Here is a 23,748-nt window from a genome sequence, read left to right on the forward strand (position 1 = left end):
CGACTTATTCTTTATTTAACCCCCCTCCCCTCATCTTTATTGTAAACCATTTTTTATACTGCATTTATACATTAGTCTTGCCCACTCTCTTGTTACATTTCCGCTTTCTCTCTCATTAGGAAAGATGGTTAAATCTATCTCGCTGATGCCAGATATAAACAAACATCAAAAGGTCGAACACCATACTCAATTCTACACAAGACTGCATCAGCCCCCATCTCACCTCAGTCATACAGCATTATCATTACAGAGTGCCTACATCATCATAATCACCAGCATCATCACATATATTTCACAAAATAAGAAAATGAAAAGAACAGAATTCAGCAGTATTAACTGATTTATTAACATTTATGAACTCATTTATCAACATATTTTGTTTCTATAAAGTCTTTTTAAATCCAACATGACATCAACAAAATGATGACAAATGGATGGGGGGAGGGGGGTGCTGTCTCTTGAATTCAAATCTTTCAGTTGTAAAAATTTACTGTAGATTTTGAAGAAAAAAATATTCCAATAATATCAACATGCTATTTTATTATGTAAAGCACAGGTATATACTGAGTTTTATGAGTACTTTATCTTACATTGGACATTATTGTTGTTGTTTTTACTACTACCTGTATTATCATTATTATTATTGCTATTATCATGATCATTGTCATTATTGTTACTATTTTTAATATTGTTATTATTATTAATATTAATTATATTAATACAGTCTTACTATTGAACTACATCATTTTATCCCCCCTCCCCTTCAATTTACTATCCAGTTCAGCATCACTCATATTTTGTCAGAACTTGACTTAAGATTAAATATATCAAAAGACTATGTTACATGTACACGCATTTAAAAGAACAAATGATTACTTTCATGATCCTCGATATATCTTCTTCTTCTTCTTCTGGTAATCTTCAAAAGGCGTTGTAGCCTATCAGGAAGATGAACTAATACTAAAGATTACAAGTGGTGTGAGGAAGACAGATTGTTTCTAAGTGGGATAAGGATAATAGATGCCTCAGAAGTAGTCCCTGGCAGTTCTCTGGACTGTCAGCATGCACTATATTTGCTGGAAGTCAGTTCCATTAACTTTGGGACAGAGTGTTGGGCACATACAAACTTGTCTACCTATGTCGCTTCTGGCTTGGTGCAACTGGAGGGTCATGTCATGGTACTTCCTGCTCGTGATTTGTTAAAGCCCGTTTGGTCTAGTTTGGTCTGGGGGATAAGACCACCCTGCAAGGTCACTGACAGGTGGTTATCTCATCAAATCAGCTCTCAATTAATATAAGAAAAAGAGGATCATGGGGGACCAACAGGCACAGATTAGGCATTGTTTGATATATAGAGGGCGCAAGTAGGTATAAGTAGTGCAGTGGCAAAATTTTCAAGGAAGAGCGGAGAGACCATCGACTATCTTGTGCACCATTCCCAGTCTTCTTGCAGAGTGCCTTGTAGTTGTAGATATAGTAGGCAACTAAAAGGTGCTGATCATCTCAGTCAAACTGCTGCTTCTCTTGTGGTCCCCATTGTGAAGTAGCGTCCTGGACATCTGAGATGTTGTAGGGATCCCAGACACCGGAACAGTTCTCAAGATGAGGGTGGACTAGGGACTTGTACAAAAGAAGCCTGGGTATCAAACCTTCTGCATGGGACAACCTGAATAATAAAAACAAAAAGAGAGGAGAAATCAAATAAGATTAAAACTGCTGCATTATATTGGATTTTCAAAAATAGTACCTCCCCACTTTTGTTTAGGTCTTGCATTTTAATTTTACTAAAAAATGATAAACTTATGTCTATCTGATAGGGCCTTTTTTAAGAGAAGAGTAGAGGTTTAGATGTATTTCCAATTATTTTAAAAGTAATTTCCAATTTATTTTAAGTTATTATTTGCTAGACTTTTGTGAACAAAAGTTTGTTATATATAATGTAATATTTAGGAAAAAATGCCTTTGAGTATGTCTTTTAATATGATGAGAGAATAAACTGTAGCAACACCATAGTTTGTCACCTAAATAAAGCTAGAGAATAAATGAGAATTACCAGATATAATGCAACACAAGATGACAGTTCCCCAAATCTTTGTATATAGTCCAAGTCGAGTGCGGTGTTCGCATGGGCTTAGATTATACAGCCTGAATATTTTTGAACTTCATACAAACATACCTTGCCAGAGTTCAACTTAGGTGTCTTGTTCCTGATTAGATCTACACCATAACATTTGATGATCAGGTCCTGGTGGTCTTTGTTGCACTTCTGTGATCATTATCTGCTTCTTTGTTCCATAGGATCTACAATTAAAAGAAAACAGAAACTTAGTAAGGTTCCTGCTAATATCAAATGCATGCATTAGTTATCAGTTTATAACTTTGTTCATGTCCTAGAGAAAGAAATATCCATGTCATATGTAGGGTTGGATCCAGAATTCTCACCGACATAAAAGGGGTGGCATAAAATCCTGAAAATAAACCAATTATTTCAAACAAGGCACAATGACATAACTAAGAGCGAAATCAGGGGAAGTGGGAGGGGGGGGGGGGGGGGGGGGAGGAGATACCTTTTTTGTTTTGTTTTTGTTGTTGTTGGTAGATCTAGCCTAGATCTACATTCAAACTAAGCTGAATCTGGACCTGGATCACAATAATGACACATGCGCACGACTAGTCTAGTAGTGGAGCAAAACGAGCCTAGACCCATGGCTATGGAAGTCTTTGCTAAGCTATGGCATAACACAAGCTATAGATCTAGATCTAATTGCCTATTTTTAATATTATTAGTAGACCCTACTAGTAAGGGGCTTTAGACCTACATCTAGACCCGTCCCTATGCCACATCTGAATAAGGGGACACAGAATGATTGTGCACCCCCCCCCCCCCCTCCATAACTTCCACATTGACCCACCTAAACCAGGCATTTAGGTCTAGATTTCTAGTCTTTTTTATTTTTATTAGAATGCATTAGGCCTAGAATCTAGCCCTAGATATAGGTCTATACTAGATGCGGGGTTAATTGCTGTTTATACTTAGTTAAGTGCTAGATCTAGACTAGACGGTAGACCTAGCCTAGCCTAGGCTCTGCTTAATATAGCCTTAGCCCGAATTTTTCTGTCTCTTTCGTTCGTTAGCCTCTGATTTGGGTAGGTCAGCTAAAGAGAGGAGGCGACCCTACCCAAATCAGAGGCTAACGAACGAAAGAGACAGAAAATTCAGGCTAGACTATGCTATGAATACTAGTCTAGTAGAGGTCTAGGCTTTACAGTAACACACTGTAAAGTTATAGCCACGCCACCTCAGGATACGCAGTCGCTTCTTGGTGGAGTGTTACAGCCGGCTAGCACCGGCGAATTGAAAATCATAAACCGCTCGACGAGATCTCGTCGGCTTGGACTAGCAATGAGCCATTTGCGCAGTCTACAACAGGTCCACATCTACGACCGATTACTATCGGTAATCAAGCTATGAACTGAACTTAAAATTATGAGATGTGCTCTAATGAAATAACCTACGGTAAAATCCTGATTGTTTCTAAAAATATTACCGTCGATGATTTATATTACTAGTTCATTCAATCAGTTAATATTCTTTGGTCAGAAGAAAGAAAAGAGGATGGGGTAGGGGGTTAACCGGGTAATACGTTGTGACAATGCGGAGAGCCGCTCACTGCAATGACGAACACATCACAATCATTTCAGAGACCTTCACACAAAATGGATCTTTACTTACTTTTCTTGATATCATAGGGTATCACTTCGATGTCAATGTTCGCCTGAAGATTTTCTGCTTCACTGAGATGTACTTGACAAACTTCTATTATAATAGAAATTCACTTAAAAGAAAAATGTTTCATTGTTCGTAATTGAATAACTTGAAAGTTGCAGTTCATACAACCGCCATTTTCGTGGTCAAATCGTAGGGAATTCTGGGAATGCAAAAAATGTTTTATGCATGACCTAATACATAAAACATTTTGTCGATGGCCAATCAACAAACAGAAGTTGGCGTATTTTTGACGTCATTGCTCATGAATATTCATTGACCCTCCAAAACCGTCGTTCAAATCGGACAAAACCCCCATAATGCATCCAATGCAAAACCTATGAAATGTCAAAGGTCACGATTTTAGTTGGCCCTCTAGTCCTCCTACGGAGGACATACTGTGTATGATCGAATCTCTTTGAAAAACAAAATAGAGCTTCATACCCCCCCCACACACACACACACAAAAAAAGGTGCTCACTACCCCCCCCCCCTCCCCTCACCATACCCCCCCCCCCCCCCGTTAGTCGGCCGGTCGGCTGAGTCCCCGCTAAATGTTTTCTCAGACCCCCTCCTTCGTCGCCGGCTGGACCCGACCCTGGCCACGCCTGCCCTTTTCCCACCCCTGGACCCGCTCATGTGGGGTTCATAAATCTGCCACGCCCACATGTGTAATGATAAGTTACGCACGTACCATCGCTTTTTTCTGCTCGTCGCGCATCCAAAGGACGAAGTCCCGCATCATCATAAAATCATCTGTACGGAAATTCAGAATTTAAAGGGTCATATGGGTAAATATGTAGAATAATTAATCTGAATCAAGATTTTAGTTCCTTATTGTTACTGATGAATAAAAGTAGACTAGAGTCTATTAATTTCGCCATCAAACAGTATGTTCGGTCCCACATCCTTGTATTCGCGTAAGTCCAGATCTAGATCAAACTAAAATGTTGATGTGATGGAATTCGAATGGGAAGATCAGCGATCAAACACTTAAATTTCTTTTCTTTTTCATGTTGATTGGAAGAAATACAAATCTACCAACATGATAAGTAAAGCAAATGTAATTTCTGAAGTCTAATGACATAAAAATAAAAAACAAGATTGACCCCGGCCCTAAATTATAATATTTCTTCTCTTCCATTTGTCAATGTTGGTGGAACAAAAAAGAAAAACATTTGTTGTTCGTAATGTACAGTCTCTCTTTCGATGAATCTCTTCTCTCCTCTCTCCTCCTCTCTCCTCCACTCCTTGCCTCTCGCCTCTCCCCTCCTCTGCTCCTCTCTCTTCCCTTTTAGTTTCTTGGCCTAACCGTACACTCTTCGTCATTTTGATTTCTTTCATTCTCGCACCCATGAATAAAATCTGCACAGTCGGAGCAAGCTAGGAGCTAGGAGTTACTGCTTGGTCAGAGAAGTATTTCGCTTGTTCAGTAATGAGTAAACGGAAACACGATGAAGCATCGTCTTCGGACGGGAGTGAATTCACAAATCCATATTCGCCATTCTCTGCAGAGTTAGCAACCAACATCATACAGAATGGAAAGGTAAATTATATATAAGAGATTAATTCATAATAAATTATACAGATTCTATTTTTAATATTAGCACACTGCTAACGTTTAAATTTCACAAATAGGTCATACGTGACATATTCATAATTCTTGCAAAGTTCTACAGAATTTGATGTTGGCTGCTAAAGGGACATACGGTAGTACCAATTTAAACCAATTGGATATAGACTAAAGTACACATTGATAATTTTCGTCCTGAGCCCGTTTCCTTACATTCTCTTTGTCTGATGAAGCTTACAGATTCCTTCTCAAAGCGGCTGTACCAGTCGATCGGTCATCTGGTCGGTCAGATGGAGTCTGGACTCCGGAGGGACTGCGATGAAAGTGACCAGTCAGTCTACACAGGAGTCACAGGTAAATGATGAAAAAGCAGAAATATCAGAAAATACAAACATAGCGGAATCAAGCGGACATTTTGTGTATTCGACTACTAGGTTTAATAAGCTTACAAGATAATGAAGAAATAATCACAATTTTTAGTCTACCTCACATTATACTCTCTCACTGTCATTCAAATTTTGAGAGCAATTTGACATTGTGTTTTAGAAAGCATGAGATAAACTTGTAAAACCATCCATGACATTTGTATGATCCTCAAAATTGCAGCGTATTGTAGAGAAATAATAATAATAATAATAACTTTTACTTATATAGCGCTTTTCATAAAACATTTATATCAAAGCGCTTTACAATATTGATACAATTAAAACTATACAGAGTAATGACAAGAAAACAAATATGAAGTGAAATTATGAAACATAACATAACAAGGTAAGGTAACAATATAAGAACTAGGTAACAACTTAAGAACTAGGTAACAATTTAAGAGCTAGGTTGAATATGCATTTTCCATTAGGTAGGTTTTTAATTTTGATCTAAACAAAGTAATATCAGAGATGGAACGAATGGAGGCTGGGAGAGAATTCCACAGACGTGGAGCAGAGCATGAAAAGGACCTATCACCAAAGTATTTTGTTTTTGCTTTTTTAACAGTCAAGAGAGTTTGATTTGCAGAACGAAGGGGCCTGTTGGGTGTGTATAATTGAATCAGTTCAGAAAGATAATTTGGGGCATGACCATGAAGAGACTTGAAGGTTAAAAGAAGAACTTTGAACTGGACACGAAATTGAATGGGGAGCCAATGCAATTGTTTAAGGGTTGGTGTAATATGGTCATGTTTTTTGGTGAGAGACACTAGACGTGCTGCAGAGTTCTGGATTCTTTGCAGCTTGGCCATATCTTTTTCTGGAATTCCATGGAGCAAGCTATTACAACTGTCAAGGAGTGAACTGATAAATGCGTGGACGAGGATTTCAGTGGATGACTTGGAAAGGAATTTACGAATTTTACCAATTTTTCTCAGGGCGAAGGATGCTTTACGACAGATACTATTTACATGGGGGCGCATTGAAAGGTTTTGATCAAACGTGACACCTAAGTTAACAACTGTTTTGGAGGAATTTACAGAACCATTTGTTATTTGAATCCGAGGGAGTTCTATTGTATTTCTTCTTCGGTGAGAAAACAGGTGGAGCACTTCCATCTTGTTGTCGTTCAAGAGAAGAAAGTTTTCAGTCAACCAGGAGCGAATGGCATGTAGACAATCTTCCAGTTTCTGCAACATTTGAAGAAAAGGCCCCATCAGCTTTATATAATACTAATGTGATACCAGTCCCAAATTTCAGTGATTGATATAAAACAGAGAATACAAATGCATAAAAGAGAGAGAGAGAGAGAGAGAGAGAGAGAGAGACAGACAGACAGAGACAGACACAGAGACGATGGAGGGAGACAGAGAGAGAAGGAGTGAGAGCAAGTTCTTCACTCTAAATCTGGACAAATGAACTCAAGACCTACTTGATTCCTAAAGCAATATGATAAAAGGGCCATACAATGAATACAAAAACATGTTTTCTATTTAACACCTTCTATATCATTTCATTTCCACTCCAGGTATATCCCTGTTGTACCTTCACTTGTACACCCTAAACAAAACAGAAGAGTACCTCAGTCGGGGCTATGAATATATAAAGCGCCCTCTACAGCACTTGAAAGGCCGCAGAGTGACTTTCATGTGTGGAGATGCAGGCCCGCTGGCGGTGGGCTGCTTGCTTTATCACAAAATGGGCAAGCAAACGGAAGCTCAGCAGTGTATCGACAAGTAAGAGCTCTTTGTAGTTCTGTAAAGATATTATATGCAATGCTCTAGTTTTGGTGCAGTGCGTACTGCATGTGATTCAGCCTTAAAGGTACTCTGTCCTATTTGCAGGCCCAAAAAATAAAGAGGTTAAATTCCAACAGCATTTGAATGATAATACTAGTTCAAAACTTCCCTAAAAAAAGGGGGCTTAAACAATACTTTAAGTGGGAAAATAAAGACTATTAGTTGTCAAATCGACTTAAGAGCTATAGAGCCAGTAAGTAATAATCTGATTTTCAGACCATTGTACTGAATGGTTGTACGTTTTGTGCTGCGCAAAGATTCAATCAGTTTAATTTTGGCCATTACAAGAAGTGGGTTATTGATGTAGACAAATGCTCATATTCCCTTTACAGCTCATTTTATGTATGTTATTACCAAAGAAGAAAAAAAAGTCAGTCAGTCACTCAATAGTGTCTTACAGTGAAGTCTAGAAAATAACGGGCTTCCTTGCATAATTTGAATATTAAGACACTGCTAACGTTTAAATTTCACAGATAGGATATACATGACATATATTCATAATTCCTGCAAAGTTCTACTGAATTTGATGCGGAAGCAACTTGGAGAGGGGAACATTGCTCCAGATATCATCAAAGGTCTGTTAGTCTTCTTTATTCTTAGATTGCAGAGCTTTGTCCGATTGACCGAGGATCCAAGCCTTCCTGATGAACTCCTCTATGGAAGGGTGGGGTACCTCTATGCTTTGCTCTTCCTACAGAAGCACCTCGGGGAGGGGAACATTGATCCAGGTATCATCAACAAGGTAACATGTCATGTGAAAAGAGTTTAGGATGTCCAAAATGTGAGTCTAATTGGTACCAGGTATTAGTAATACTAGTGTCTCTTTAATGCCAGTTCATTAAAATTATTCAATAGATGCATTGTAAGTTCTTCTAGTCCTTATGGTGATATGATCTTTAAAAAATGGGAAGATGATGCATAAAATGCTTGTGCTCAATGTGAGTAATGATACTGTTATACAATTTCTGCTTAAATTCCTTCTTTCTGGTACTAGTTTATCCTAATTACTTGCTACTACCCTACTTAATATTAAATATACAGGTAGAGTTTCTCAAGTTGAATGTACAGAAAGTTATCTCAATTTTAAAAAATGCACAAAATTCCATTGGTATGCATCATAGTAAAATACAAACAGTAAAGACTGTATGAAATCTACTAAAGGGAACCAATAGAGTTATAGGTGGTCTATCTTTAAACATGACCTGTAAGATCAGTTTTGTTTGAAATACTTTTCTATGGAAATGCATAAGGATGGTCTATTATAGATTGAACAGGTACATGTAGTTTTGAAAGCAGGTACGTTGGCTTTAATTACTATCAGTTTCCTCCCCTTCTTTGTAAGGTTCTGTGCAAAATACTATTCTATTGAAATACATAAGGATGGTCTATTATAGATCTATTGAACAGGTAGTTTTGAAAGCAGGTTCGGCTTATTATCAGCTTCTTCCCCCTTTCTTTTATAAGGTATGCAGATGTATCTTAGACTCTGGTGAGAAGCTTGCCAAGAAAGAGAAGTCCAAGTCCCCTCTCCTGTTTGAATGGCATAATAAGAAGTACGTAGGAGCTGCTCATGGCATGGCTGGAATTCTTGCTCTGCTCATGCAGGTAACTCAATTATTCCATACTCTTCTTAATGGGTCAAAGAATATATTCTGCCTTCTCTTGTCACTTGATTAAAGATATTAATTGTTGCATGATATGAATGCATGTTAATCTTTAAGAGACTCAGAATAATAATAATAATAATATTGGCATTTATATAGCGCTCTTACAGACATACATGTGTATCACAGCGCTTTACAACATATTATTATTACCCCGGTCATCGGATTCAGGCTTACCCGCACACAAGGTATGCACATTCTCCACTCCCTGGGGAGCATTCCAGCCAGTCGCCATTTTACAAGCGCCACTTGCTAATCAAACCACATTAGCTTTCGCATCCTACCGGGTACCCATTTTAACACCTGGGTGGAGAGTGGCAAATGTAGATCAATGTCTTGCCAAAGGACATTAGTGCCGCAGCGGGACTTGAACCGCGGACCTTGTGATCCACAGTCCGGTGACTTATCCACTCGACCACGACACCTCTACAAAGAGGCAAGGGCAGTATAATATGTAACATATTTCCTAACCGGGATGAATTATCGACCTAAAGTGTTTTGGACTGTAAGATAACCATTAGAAATAATCACCCGGTGAATCCGTGTCTCCAAAAATGAATTCAATACTTGAGCATTATCCTTGCGGGTGTTTATGAAGAGATAGATCTCTGAGAAGTCTCTAACTGTTGTTTTAAGTGGCCCAAACATTGTGGAGCGTGTGTGCAGCGCTTTGTAACTGCATGCAAGGAAAAGGTGCTATATCAAATATCTTATGGATTGGATTGGATTGGATAGAAATACAACAGTGGCATATTTCTGTTTTCTATGAATTCATGTAAACATGATTTATAGTATCCTTGGAGCACTTTTTTCTCAAGCAGTTAAAGATTTAGACCAGTTCTGGTCATGCGATTGCATTGTGAAAGAAATGTTGTGGAATCGATCAGAAAAGGTTGATCATCTAGCATATAAGCATTGGTGAGTACTGCAAGGTTCTGGAATCATCAAAATGATAAAAAATTTGGCTCAGTCTTGGTAAAGTTACAAGCACTGTACACAGAAAGATGTATATAGGACTACGCGATATCTATCCAGTCTGGATAGATATAATAATTGACCGAATATATCAATTAGTAGGCGGTTTCCAGGCAATATTTGTATCATCACGTATAAGTCAAAACATATTCTTTTACATGATTGGGAATAAGAGCTTCCATTACATTTTTTGAGGGGGGTGGGGCGTTTCCAAAACTGGTATATACCTTTAAAGATGGACTTACAGTATTCACAATTTACCCTTTTCTTTTATTTAGTTATTTGTATAAAAGAGGAAGCTGAATTAATACTCTGCCACCGTGTCTCGCAGATCCCTCCACACTTTCATTAAGCCAGTTTGAGTTCTGGACTACAATCACAAAGACTAAAATGCTTTAAAGATATTCATGGGTATTTCCTTGAATAAGCTTGACAAATTAACGGTCTTCTTGCCTGTAACCTGTAATTTAGGTTTTCCAGCAGTTGGAAACAGATTTAGGTTCTATTAAACCCCTCTATTAACTTTTAGAATAGTGTTGGTTATACTTATTTTTTTGTTATAATATTATATCTTATTAATTTTTAGATTAATGTATTCTCGCTTTATGTTATACTTGTTTAAACATTGCTATGTATTTCAGGTGCTTTTATTGTAAACTGACAGGTCCCAGACTGCTATTTTCAGTATATTTAATAAACCATTCAATTCTATCGTTTCTTCAGTTATACTAAAAAATAAATGCTTAACAATACGGCATAATATTTTCTATTATTTAGGTGAAATCTGACACGGTAACTGGATCCCTCCCCTCTCTCATCAAGCCTACCGTAGACTACATCCTCGAACTCAGATTTCCTTCCGGTAACTTCCCATCGTCGCTCGGTAATCAATCAGACAAGCTCATTCACTGGTGCCATGGGGCTCCGGGCGTGGTCCACATGCTGCTTCAAGCTCATAAGGTGATTTAACGTTCCTTACAGATCTAAATCCTGACCCGTTTTCCCAAGTTCCCTTTTTTCTGCAAATAATAAAACAAAAGCAAATCATGACACTCAACTAACGTCTACTAACCAGAACATTTAGTGCCATGATTTTTTTGTTCCGACTCATTATTGTTGTTGTTGAGATCTCTGACAAAAGCATGGGTTAAATGGATACCAGTAGGAATGAATTCCTTGTATGCTGATAGCGCCCAAATCGGTATTCTATCAGAGCCCAGGTAATATTGTAGGGCCTTATGAGCACCTTGCTAGTTAGATACGTGCACAATAAAAATATCCATTATTATTATTATTTTTATTGTAATTGCTTTTATTATTGTGATCGTTATAATTATTGTGATCGTTATTATTAATGTTATTATTATTTTCATTATTATCAATATTATATTACTATGAATATAATTATTATTATATTATTATTATTGTTGTTGTAGGTGTTTGGTGATGCCAAGTACCTTAGTGCAGCAGTGGATTGTGGCACAGTCGTTTGGGAGCGTGGCATCCTACGGAAGGGTTACGGCTTGTGTCACGGAACGGCCGGCAACGCTTACGCTTTCTTGGCCCTCTATCAGGCTACAAAGGATGAACAGTATTTATACAAGGCGTGTAAGGTACGAATGTTGACTGTTTTGAGGGGCAGGGTTAATTTAAAGTGACTCGGTAACATTGTTGAAGGTGAAAAAAATGTGTAATTTTTGTACAAAATGTTACTTATTATATTCTTTCTACTGTACTTACCCTCTAACAGGCAAAAAATCCTGAGAAAATTCTCAAACCAAAAAAGATATTTATGGTTTTCTTTGAAGGCGTAACTGTGCAACACCTTCTAATAGTGATTAACAGTAAATTCGATCAGATCAGTCTTTCCCAATTTCTATCGTTAATAATGGTCCGTTTTCACTCAAACTTTCAGATTATCTTTAATTGTACATCTACATGTAGCATTGAAGTCGCACCATTTTCTCTCATCTGAACAATGTTACCAAGTCCCTTTAAATATTTGTGTCCAAAGTGATTTAGCAACTGCACTCTGCCTCAAGACAAAGTCAAGTGGCTTTGTCATTTATTTAAGAGATCACAGAGGGCTTTTTTTTTCTTTTCTTTTTAAATTAATTCCGGTATTTGTTGTAAATAAGTTAATCCTTATAAAGAGACATTTAGGTAAATTTTGTCTGTCATAGTTTGAATATTTTGTAGGAATCAAGATGTGGAACAGCATCCCCCTTTCCATAAGGGAAATCACCTGTCTTGCCACCTTCAAAATATCGCTAAAAACTTATCTTTCCCCCAGTGATCTGTGTTATCTATTTCCTGTGAGACTAAATTTTTGTCGTCTTCTTTTCATATATTTGTATTTGTAAGTGCTATGGTACTTATTGTTTTTAGCGCTCCTCAATATACTGTATTGAATTGAATTGAATTGAAAATTGAATTATTATACTGTATTATTATTATCATTAATTTTTCTAAATCAGAGAGTTTGTATACTGCATATTTTTGCATATCAAATACGAAATTTAATGCATATTAGTGACTCTTTCTGTTGTATGTCAAGTTTATGATCCCATTTTAAACCAGACCCCTCTCACTCAGGGTCCCCATTACTTTGTATTGTATTGATTCATGCAGTGACCTGATTTTTCTGGGATTCTTTATTATGCAGTCATGTACTTCTTAAAGTTCAAATTTGAAACGGATAGTGTTTCTTGGTTTGCCAATGATCAGGATTCTGATTTAGTTCTCTTGGTTATGGGCAATTAAGTTAAAGGTAAAGACCAGTTTTTGAAACGCCCCCCCCCCCCCTCTCAAAAAATGAAATGGAAGCTCTTATTTCTAATCATGTGAAAGAATATGTTTTTACTAATACGTGATGATACAAATTTTGCCGGGAAACCGCCTACTAATTGATATATTTGGTAAGGTATTATCTATTTGGACCTGATAGATATCGCGCATGTGTCGCGCACGTGTCGCGTAGTCCCGTATACATCTTTTTTGTGAACAGTGCTTGTAACTTTACCAAGACTGGGCCCAATTTCTTATCATTTTGATGATTCCAGAATCCAGAACCTTGCAGTACACACCAATTATACTAGATGATCAACCTTTTCTGATCGATTCCACAACGTTTCTTTCACAATGCAATCGCATGACCAGAACTGGTCCTTAACTTTAATATTTCAAATAGAATTTTCGGTTTTCTTTGTCTATTTGATCAGTTTGCAGAATGGTGTATGGACTATGGTAAACATGGCTGCAAGCTAGCAGACAGACCTTACTCTCTTATGGAAGGTAAATATGGTTTGAGTAGCAGTAGGAAAGAGATTCTGGGAAGTTGGTAAGAGGGTGTAAGATAGTGAGAGAAAGAGAGAGAGAGGGAGAAAGTGAGACAGAGAGGGGGGAGGGGGGAGAAGGAGAGAGGGGGAGGGAGGAGAAAGAGAGAGAGAGAAAGGGGGAGTAGAAAATGGTGATAGAGCTTGGGGGAGAGGGGGGGGGGGGAGGTGGGAGAAAGAGGATTAGAGAGAGAAAGATGGAGGCAGATAAATACATTGTAGATGGGGAGGAAGCCAGGAGAGCAGTAGAGAGGTCAAGAGAGGGAAATGGACTGGGGTGGGCTGGGTCAGAGATATAGGGATGGAGACAAGGGGAGGTGGAGCAAAATTAAGAAAATGAAGCTCCGTAAAATCTCCTTGGATTAACCATCCCCTTCCTGTAAAGAAACCTTATTTTTAAGTGGATTGAAGCATTTTGGAATAATTATCTTGTCTAGAAGGAGACAAATAGATCAATCAGGAAGAATTTTGGATCCTATATAATCTTTTTTTTTTTAATGAGTAGATGTAATGAGTAGAGTAGATTTAAAAGGAAAGGAAACTATATGAATAAAGTTCGTATTTTGACCTATATGGCTCAGTCCAGCAAAGGAAACATCTTTGTTCAGAAAGTGATGCGGTTTTCTCAGAGATACTAAATATTAGCATAAGTGCATGCTGTCGAGAAAGGGTCATAGAGAAATGGATGGAGACAGGGGGAGATGGAGTAAATTTAAGAAAATGAGGTACACATAGTAAGTGATCAGATAGAGGAGGATGACAAAAACAAAAATGACATACATGTAAACAGGAAATACATTTTAGCTAATCCGGCCCGAAGCGCTCGATGAGCTTATGTCATGGCGTGGCGTCCGTCGTCGGTCCGTCCGTCCATCCACAGTTTTCAAAATGCTTCTTCTTTGTTATTTTTCAACCGATTTTGATTCTAATTGTTTCATATGAAAGGGCTAGGAGGGGGATTTAAAACTTCTACACAGAATCGTGAAATTCATTATCTATGCTAATTTATGCAAATTTATTCAAAATTACAAAAATGCTTCTTCTCCTTCATTTCTCGACCGATTTTGATTTGGTTTGCTTTATCTGGTAGAGCTAAATTTGGTACACTAAACTTCTACACAGAATTTTGAAATTGTTCTCCATTAATTAATTATGGTAATTTATGCAAATTTATTCCAAAATAACAAAAATTGCTTCTTCTCCTTCATATTTTGACCGATTTTGATTTGGTTTGCTTTATATCGTAGAGCTAACTTTGGTACACTAAACTTCTACACAGAATTTTGAAATTGTTCTCCATTAATTAATTATTGTAATTTATGCAAATTTATTCCAAAAATAACAAAAAATTGCTTCTTCTCCCTCATTTCTTGACCGATTTTGATTTGGTTTGCCTTATCTGGTAGAGCTAAATTTGGAACACTAAACTTCTACACAGAATTTTGAGATTTTGCTCCATTGATTATTTATGGTACTTTATGCAAATTTATTCCAAAAATAATAACAAAATCACAAAAAATGCTTCTTCTCCTTCATATTTTGACCGATTTTGATTTGGTTTGCTTTTATATCGTAGAGCTAACTCTGATACACTAAACTTCTACACAGAATTTTGAAATTGTTCTCCAATAATTGATTATGGTAATTTATGCAAATTTATTCCAAAAATAACAAAAAAATTATATTTTGACCAGTTCAAAAGTGTACCACATAAAATTTACGATATTGCGAGATGCGGATGAGCGCTACGTCATTTACGTTCTGGTTTGATTGTTCAGTCAAATGATTTGTCAGACCAAAGATATCCTTTAAAAAATTTGTTACATCGTGTAATATTCCACTCAAAACACGTCATGTCTGAAATCCTCCAAGATTTTGTTTGGGTGTCATTTATGAAAAAGAAGCTCTGTAAAATCTCCTTGGATTAACCACACCCTTCCTCTAGAGAGACCTTTTTTTAAAGTGGATTGAAGCATTGTGAAATATTTCTTTTGTTTACCAGGAGAGAAATACAAAAATTGGGAAGAATTTTGGATCTTATATATATATATATATATATATATATTTATTTATGCATGTTTACAATTTCACTAATCATTGGAGTTAACATCACATAACAAAAGAATATAATATAACAAATCATTTTCAATTTCTGAATCCATTTCAATAATCTCGAGGAAAACAAAAAGTAGATATGAAAAGTTCATTTTAAAGAAACTATATACATGTATATGGCTCCTTCCAGCAAAGGTAGGATATTTGCTCAGAAAGTGATGCAGTAAATATTAGCATCACGTGCTGTCGAGAGAAGAAATAAAATAGAAAATATGAAGACACAATGAGTGAGAGAGAGAGAGAGAGAGAAAGAGAGAGAGAGAAAGAGAGAGAGAGAAAGAGAGAGAGAGAGGGAGAAAGAGAGAAAGAGAGGGAGAGAACTGAAAGAGATGAAAGAGAGAGAACTGCAAGAGAGAGAGAGAGGGAGAGAACTGAAAGAGAGAGAGATAGAGAGAGAACTGAAAGAGATGAAAGAGATGAAAGAGAGAGAGAGAGAGAAAGAGAGAGAGAGAGAGAGAGAGAGAGAGAACTGAAAGAGAGAGGGAGAAAGAGGGAAAGAGAGGCAACTGGGGCACATGTTTCCAAGGGTATGAATAATGCAAATAGACCATAGTTTGCATAATCCAGACCCCCTTTGAAGAAAAATAAATATTGTAGCACCAACGAAAGAGAGAGACTATTTAGCCAATTCAATGTTTTGTTATATAAACATCGGTCTTTCCCTTTCTTCCTATTTTGATGGTAGTTTGTCCAAGTTTGAACTTTAAGGACATCTTTGTTGATTCTGTCTTCATAACTCATTACATGAATGTTTATCGATGGTATCTACATGCAGGCATGGCTGGTACGATTTACTTCTTGTCTGACCTGCTTCACCCAAATGATGCAAGATTCCCCGGCCTCTATGTCACCTGAAGAAGACTTTATCAGGTAAGTCATTCTCCCCCTTAGTCCCCATCCAATGAAAATACAACATTTAAACAAAAAAATTTAAAAAGAAAAATCCCTTTTAGTATTGCTCAAAAGTCCATCGAATGAACATGTACATACATATTATATATATATATATTTTTGTGGGCGGGGGGTGGGGGGGGGGATTTAAAAGTCGGTTTTATTTATAAATTATGTTAACATCATGCATGTCCTTGTTTCTGTTTGTTTTTAGGTACTGGTGAGTAGTGAATGCTCATCTGTAGGTGAAGTCGGCTGCTAGCAGTCTCGAAGGAAGGGCTTATATATCTCCATTATTCAAGTAATGTTCTTGGTGTGGACTTTGTTGAGTAAACTTGAAGTGTATCTTTCACGCTTGTGCCACCAAGGTTTGAATAGTTATACAGTCAAACCTGCCCTTGTGGCCATCTCTCCATTAAGTCCACCTGTCTATAGTGGTCATGTATTTTGTCTCCCTCCAGGATGAAATGTATGCTGTAGAACCTGTCTAGAAAGGCCACTTGTCTACAGGTACTACTTTCCCTGTTTCCGTTGGGTGACATCAATAGTCGGGTTTGACTATATATTAAAGCCTCTCTGCACTAGTGTGGCCAGGAGGGATTAGACCTCCCTACATGGTCACTGACAGGTGGTTATCTCATCAAATCAGCTCTCAATTAACATAAGAAAAAAGGGGTCCATGGGGACCAACGATCACCGCTTAGGCATTGTTTGCTATATAGAGGACGCAAGTAGCTATAAGTAGTGCAGTGGGGCTTTAACTTTAAACACTTTGTTTCATTGATAACTGGAGCATAGGATATCTTCCTTGGAAAGAAACTTCACAATGACGGCACCTGTTTCAGGAAGAAAGGCATAGCCATTCTAAGGTAGCTTTAATAAGGAAATGTAGTGGCTCAAAAGTCCAGAATGCAAAGTGCGTAATAGCTACTGATATTTGTCAATGAGAAGATCGTTTTGACATACCTGAATGAATAAATTTTACTTTTTCAGTCTACCCTAGCTGAAGCTACACTGGGTATTACCATTCAAGAGGTCAGAGACAGATTTGCTAAAAATTATATTCACTGAAAAACACATGAGACCCTATGTTTCACTTATGAGGCTAATGAGTCAGGTCTTTTTTTAATTATTTATAGTATTGTTTTTTGTTGTTGCTCATTACTCATTCTGTTCTACAGTTTCTAGTTATTGATTTCGTTTAAAGGTAAAGACCAGTTATGGTCATGCGATTGCATTGTGAAAGAAACGTTGTGGAATCGATCAGAAAAGGTTGATCATCTAGCATCTAGCATCTGCAAGGTTCTGGAATCATCAAAATGATAAGAACTTTGGCCCATTCTTCGTAAAATTACAAGCACTATACACAGAAAGATGTATATGGGACTACCCTATATCTCTCACAGACCATGAGAGAAACAAATTTACCAAATATATGAATTAGTAGGCGGTTTCCCGGCAAATTTTTTATCATCGTGTATTAGTCAAAACATATTCTTTCACATGATTGGTAATGAGAGCTTCCATTTCATTTTTTGAAATTGGGGCGTTTCCAATACTGGGCTTTACCTTTAATAATAATAATAATAACTTATACTTATATAGCGCTTTTCATAAAACATTTATATCAAAGCGCTTTACAATATTGATACAATTAAAACTAAACAGAGTAATGACAAGAAAACAAATATGAAGTGAAATTATGAAACATAAGATGACAAGGTAAGGTAACAATATAAGGACTAGGTAACAATTTAAGAACTAGGTAACAATTTAAGAGCTAGGTTGAATATGCATTTTCCATTAGGTAGGTTTTTAATTTTGATCTAAACAAAGTAATATCAGAGATGGAACGAATTAGTTTATTAGTAGTCTTGAGCATTCTGTTACATTGGATTCTAGGAGTAAGAGGGGTTTTTAACAGTGAGGTTACCAAACATGGGAACTAATAATGAGATACTAAGTACGACTTCTCTATGTATTTTTATGTTTTTATCGAGAAAACTTTGAAGGACAACAAAATAACATGGAGCGTAATATTGCAATGAATAGTAAAAGGTACTAAATCTGAAATAAATGTCCAAGCTTATAATTTTTTAAAGCAATATTAGAGAGTGATGACAAGAGGGTGTTTTTTTCATTTTTTTATATTTTTAACATTTATTTCCTTCTCAACAGTACAATATGAAACATAATGTATATATACATGATATATGTAACAATTATTTCAACATAGAGTATACAGTAAATAATTCAGATACGGAAGGAGGCGAAAACCCGGAAAGCATAGCTTGAGTTGGGAACGCCCATAATAAATTAACACAGTTACCGAAAGAACATTATAGATATTATTATGAAAATTACATTTTATATAACAGAAAGTTGATAGGAAAGTACAAAAATAGTAAATGGAACAGAGAGAAGAAAAAAAAAATGAGGAGAGAATTAAGTATAGGAAGGCATGTTCACTTAAAGAAGTTACCTCAATTGGGCTGTGCATGTGTCTGTGATTACATAATAAAAATAACGAAGTACTACAATTTTAAAACTGCGGGTACATATCATTACAAACAAGCAAAATCATCAAACAAACAACAGCTTTATCCGACAGCATTGTCCTGGAAATATACATATATGGTACTAGCAACAGCTGAGGCATGTACGTAAGTGATCAAAATACAAACATGTCATTGAATTGAATTCCACAAGAGGTCATTTCACACAAATATTATCAGGAGGGCGAAAAAAAAAAGATGCATAAAAACTCTTGTACAGAGGAAAACAAAATTGATTAATGATTAATTCCTTGTTGTTTATGCAGGTTTGACATGAAAAACAAAGTGCTTGATATTTAGAGAAATGTTTATGTGTTTCAAGTGAGTTGTAAGGTTTCACTGCATTTGGTATGTTCACTGCAATTCTATTCAATAAAGTTAATTGAACACAATATCTTCTTCGGTTTTGATGTTTTCATTCGAGTTCATGGAAACTAATTTTGAGTACAATGTAATGACTAGTTTAAAAACTAACTCTAAAAGTAGTCAAGTAAGGTGTTCATAGAAATATGAAGGAGTAATTTAATACTCTTTCGGCCTCCTGTTAATATTTGTCTGAAATCTTTGTATTCATTAGAAATCACATAAAAGAACAAATTTCCAGACAACGAGCTCACTCAATGAAAATCTTAAAACATACGAAGACCGAATACATCGATCCCTATATGGTAGATCCGAGATTTGGATAAGAGGAGGCAGGGGGAGAGAGAGAGAGAGAGAGAGCGCTAGAGAGAGAGAGAGGAGACAGAGAGATGGGGAGACTAGCCTAGAGTAGACTCTGAGACTCTGAGAGTAGAAGAAGAAGAAATACCTGAGGAGAAGAAGAAGAAGAGATGGGGTATGCATGCAATTAGGGTTTGAAAAGAAGACACAAAGCCAATGGTGATGTCATTTTACAGATGAAAGACAACAACTTTAACGTTTTAGATATGAATGATTCTGTCCAGTGATCTCTGAAAAGTAACAGATAAGGGGGTTTCCTTCTTCTTGATGCATAATTAACGTCTAATCTATAACGAGCAAAACGATAATTGTCGGAATGTTTGTAGGGGACACTCGCGTATTAGTATTAGCCGATAAAATATTGTCTTGTCACATGCCCTTTATGCTTATTGAAGCCCCATTTGATTTGCCACTTAGCGTTTTCTAATTAAAGAAGGTTCTATTGTGTGTTAATTAGAATATTAAAAAGATAATGTAGTACCGAAGTATGGCGTCCTTCTGTGCTAAACAATGGTTCCGGACAATGGTTTGGTGTTCACAACTTCACATACATCAGCCCCAAACGATGAATTTGCTCTGCTCCAGCCCGTTTGTTGAATGGTTTCGTGGTGAACCTCATGCATGCGCAGGCTCTTTTGTTGAGAACTAGTAATTAACCTCGACGACGAGCGAATATGACGTTGTCACTTCGAATTGTTATGATCTTCTTATAAAGGACGGCGCCAATGGCTATTTGTTAAGAGTAGAAAGTTCATTTCATTTCATTTCATTTCATTTATTTCATTCTCCATAAAAACATAAAAACATACAAACATGATATACAGATAAAGATCGATAACAAGAAAAATACAAAGGGAAGGAGCAAACAAAATTGTACGGGAATGTGGGGTTAATTAAAAGCTTAGGGCAATTAGCATTATGAACGTCAATTTAACCCCTTAAAAAATATACCCTGTATTCCAATTCCAGAAACATTGACAAGTGTTTAAAAACAGCGTATACTTAGAGAATATTGATATATTGGAATGGGATTTTGTATGTACACCGCTTAGCCATTGTCGTCAGTGGGGAAGGGAAGAGGGGGGGGGGGGGGGGGGGGGGTGGGGTGCAAGTGTTCCAGAAATGGGCGTAGAAAGGTGACCTTTTGGTGGGGGGGGGGGGAGGGGGCGGGCACGTATGTGCAGGGGTATCGCTTTAAGGGGGTGGGGTGCGAGGGGGGGGGGGGACTTAATTCAGACAAGGATTAAGATTTGAAAACAGTAGCGAATCGTCTTCTTTCTCTAACAATTTCATGAAACGTCAAAGCTACCGCGCTTCGCGGGAGAGGGGGAAAACTGATTTCAGACAAGGATTAAGAGTAATAATTTAATGAAACGTCAAACCTTCGCGCGTGGGGGGGGGGGGGGGGGGGACTGACAAATAATTTAGCTTATATGGCCCCGGTTTATATAGCGTTCAATTTGTAGCCATTGGGATTAATATATTTGTCGGTAATTGTCGGCTACTTTTGTCGGTAATCGGTGACCTCTTCACCCCTCCCCCACTGAAAAAGGTCTAGGACGCCCCTGCGTATGTGTCATGTAGGCCATATGAAGGGATGTAGTGCCATCATGATAATTCCTTAACTGAGAGCAGGAAAGATTAAAAGATTAAAATATATAGTCTCGCCAGATTATTTAAGCTGATATCTGTCAGGAATTAGCGTATAGGACGCAATTTCATAATTTGATCGAAACCCTATATTTACCCTCGGCATGCCAAAATAAATGAGATTTGGATAAAGAGTGCCATAATATGTTTGTTGAATGTGTGTAACTGAATGCTCACATTTCTGCTTGTCTAGACAATTTTAATCTATGGATGTCAAGAGAGATTATACTTAAAGAGAAGGTTGATTTCTGGGAAGAGGTGAAAAATAATGTGTGAGTGTTATCAGTGTATAATGTATTGTAACATGTATAAAAATGCAAGTGTGGAAGAACATGTACATTTGTAATGTTTGTTTGTTATATATTTGTAAAAATGCAAAAGAAAAAGAAAATCAAACAGAAATAAATCAATCAAATCAAATCAAATCAAACATCAGATAAAACATGTTCCCTGAAAAGCATGGCTCTTCAAATGCCCTAATATTCTAAATATGGCATGTAACATCATACAAATCGGGACGTATTTTTTATGCCACATTGTCTTGTAGTAACATAATCGGTGGGGTGACAAGACCTCGTATCTCAAAAATCATGAATTTTCAGGAGAGCGAAAACACTTTCCTGTCTCAACAAATTTAGTGGTGTGACACCGTCCTTTCTTTTTAAAACTGGAATATTTATACAATTTTTAATGTCATTGTTGAAATACAGTAAAATAATTGTTTTTATATTTGAAAGTGAGTTACGAGGTTTTTGCGTTTATCTACATTGAGATACGAGTTCTTACTTTCAACTCGATCTGAATGAGTTACGAGGATTTGGTTAAATAAGTTACGAGGATTTGAATACACTAACTTCGGTACTGTTAGGCCGTGTGTGAGTTACGAGGAAAAAGGAATTACTTATCTTATGTTAACAGGTTTTGTCAGTGCAGTTTCAAAGGGGGTTAAAGTTACGAGGTTTAGTTTAAGGGTGTTTGTGTGGTATTTGTGAAAAAAACCGAGAAGGATTCGTTCCATGGATTTATCAGGTGGTGTCCTAGGCGATTAGGTACAAAATTATGCAAAAAAATCAAAATCTCAAAAAATTGAGATACGAGGTTTTGTCACCCCACCGATATACATCTTTCTGTGTACAGTGCTTGTAACTTTACCAAGACTGGGGCAAATTTCTTATAATTTTGATGATTCCAGAACCTAGCTTGCAGTACACACCAAAACTTATGCTAGATGAACAACCTTATCTGATCGATTCCACACCGTTTCTTTCACAATGCAATCGCATGCCCAGAACTCAACTTTATCTTGAACCTGGTTCACGGGCTGAAAGTAAAAATACACTTTCATTAACACAGGCGATTATAATCGTGCCACAATCATGTTATCATATATTATTATTTTGCTGCCAACATGATATGGGAGCAGGAGTGGGGGGGGGGGGTGATTCTATTGATATTTGAAATGGATTAATGTCTTGTGGAGTTAGTTGCATGACAGGTCAACTTTTAAAAATAAAATGTATGATGAAATCAGGCATTACGATTCAAAATTAATCCCAAGAATACATGTTTGTAAACATGGTATCGCCGTATAAGGTGAAATTCAAATCACAAATATGTCAACTAATGTATCACTAGAAACTAGTGTGTGCAGCTGAATATACGATTGCGTCTTATTTTGTTTACAAGCGACAAATTCATTTATTTTTGTATCGCTGAATTTGTCATCAAAGTAAAACCATGCGCGGGTTTTAGAGTGAGGCAAAAGATTATACATTTAGCCTGACGGTAGTGAAGTAAGAGAAAGAACTCAAGAGAAGATGAAAACACAGGTACTGAAAATGTGTGAGATGTCATAGGACATCGTTTTTTTTTTAGTGCAAATCATGTCCATACTGTTATCTCACACATCTCAGCAGCGTTCGGAGATCTCTTCAGGTGCTATGCCGGGGCTGTATTTAAGCGTTTTGTAATTTATAATTATCATTACTTCGAATGTTTCTAAGCATTGTATTTTGATGACCTTGTCGAATCAAAGTTTCAACTGTGCAAAAATGAAAATATAGTTAGTTTTTTAAAATCAATGAATATCTACTTTAATCCATTTTACGGCTCTAAAGCATGACCGAGTTTGAAAGAATAGAGCATTCAACAAAGGGAATAATTTTGCTCCTGAGGCGAAATAAGAAAAAGAAAAGGTCAACCTATTTCATTATGCACGCAAGGCAAGCGGGAGATTGAGACATACCTTTCGGCTTTTATTTAGTGAGATTAATAGGA

The 23,748-nt window shown here is 36.9% G+C and overlaps 1 protein-coding gene and 1 long non-coding RNA gene across 4 annotated transcripts; one reads left to right on the plus strand and one right to left on the minus strand.

Annotated features, from left to right (window-relative positions):
* Nucleotides 1-912: 912 nt before the first annotated feature.
* On the minus strand, nt 913-3,763 carry LOC115926196. Its single transcript, XR_004065013.1, has 3 exons — nt 3,734-3,763; nt 2,177-2,301; nt 913-1,666 (listed from the first exon to the last, which is right to left on the minus strand). It is a non-coding gene; the product is annotated as an uncharacterized LOC115926196 (long non-coding RNA).
* A 645-nt stretch (nt 3,764-4,408) lies between these two features.
* On the plus strand, nt 4,409-17,743 carry LOC593095 (lanC-like protein 2). Of its 3 annotated transcripts, none has more exons than XM_030990816.1 (11): nt 4,409-4,557; nt 5,140-5,312; nt 5,573-5,693; nt 7,293-7,500; nt 8,164-8,305; nt 9,028-9,168; nt 10,980-11,162; nt 11,639-11,815; nt 13,424-13,496; nt 16,428-16,522; nt 16,758-17,743. In XM_030990816.1, the coding sequence occupies exons 2-10, from the start codon at nt 5,202-5,204 to the stop codon at nt 16,505-16,507; spliced, it is 1,236 nt and encodes a 411-aa protein (XP_030846676.1). In that variant the 5' UTR covers nt 4,409-4,557; nt 5,140-5,201; the 3' UTR covers nt 16,508-16,522; nt 16,758-17,743. The 3 variants fall into 3 exon arrangements, with proteins under 3 accessions (XP_030846676.1, XP_030846677.1, XP_030846678.1); XM_030990817.1 differs by having other exon boundaries at nt 4,409-4,524; XM_030990818.1 differs by lacking the exon at nt 4,409-4,557 and having other exon boundaries at nt 5,210-5,312; nt 5,580-5,693.
* The last annotated feature ends 6,005 nt before the right edge of the window (nt 17,744-23,748 follow it).

This window comes from Strongylocentrotus purpuratus, unplaced genomic scaffold, assembly GCF_000002235.5.
Source record: "Strongylocentrotus purpuratus isolate Spur 01 unplaced genomic scaffold, Spur_5.0 spur5_scaffold_19, whole genome shotgun sequence".
NCBI classification, from domain to species: Eukaryota; Metazoa; Echinodermata; class Echinoidea; order Camarodonta; family Strongylocentrotidae; genus Strongylocentrotus; species Strongylocentrotus purpuratus.

Excerpts from the sequence above, each read along its gene's own strand:
- LOC593095 (XM_030990816.1), top strand. The coding sequence starts at position 5,202 with ATGAGTAAACGGAAACACGATGAAGCATCGTCTTCGGACGGGAGTGAA. Across the intron at positions 7,501-8,163 it reads GCTCAGCAGTGTATCGACAA|ATTGCAGAGCTTTGTCCGAT; the intron begins GTAAGAGCTCTT and ends CTTTATTCTTAG. Across the intron at positions 8,306-9,027 it reads ATCCAGGTATCATCAACAAG|GTATGCAGATGTATCTTAGA; the intron begins GTAACATGTCAT and ends TTCTTTTATAAG.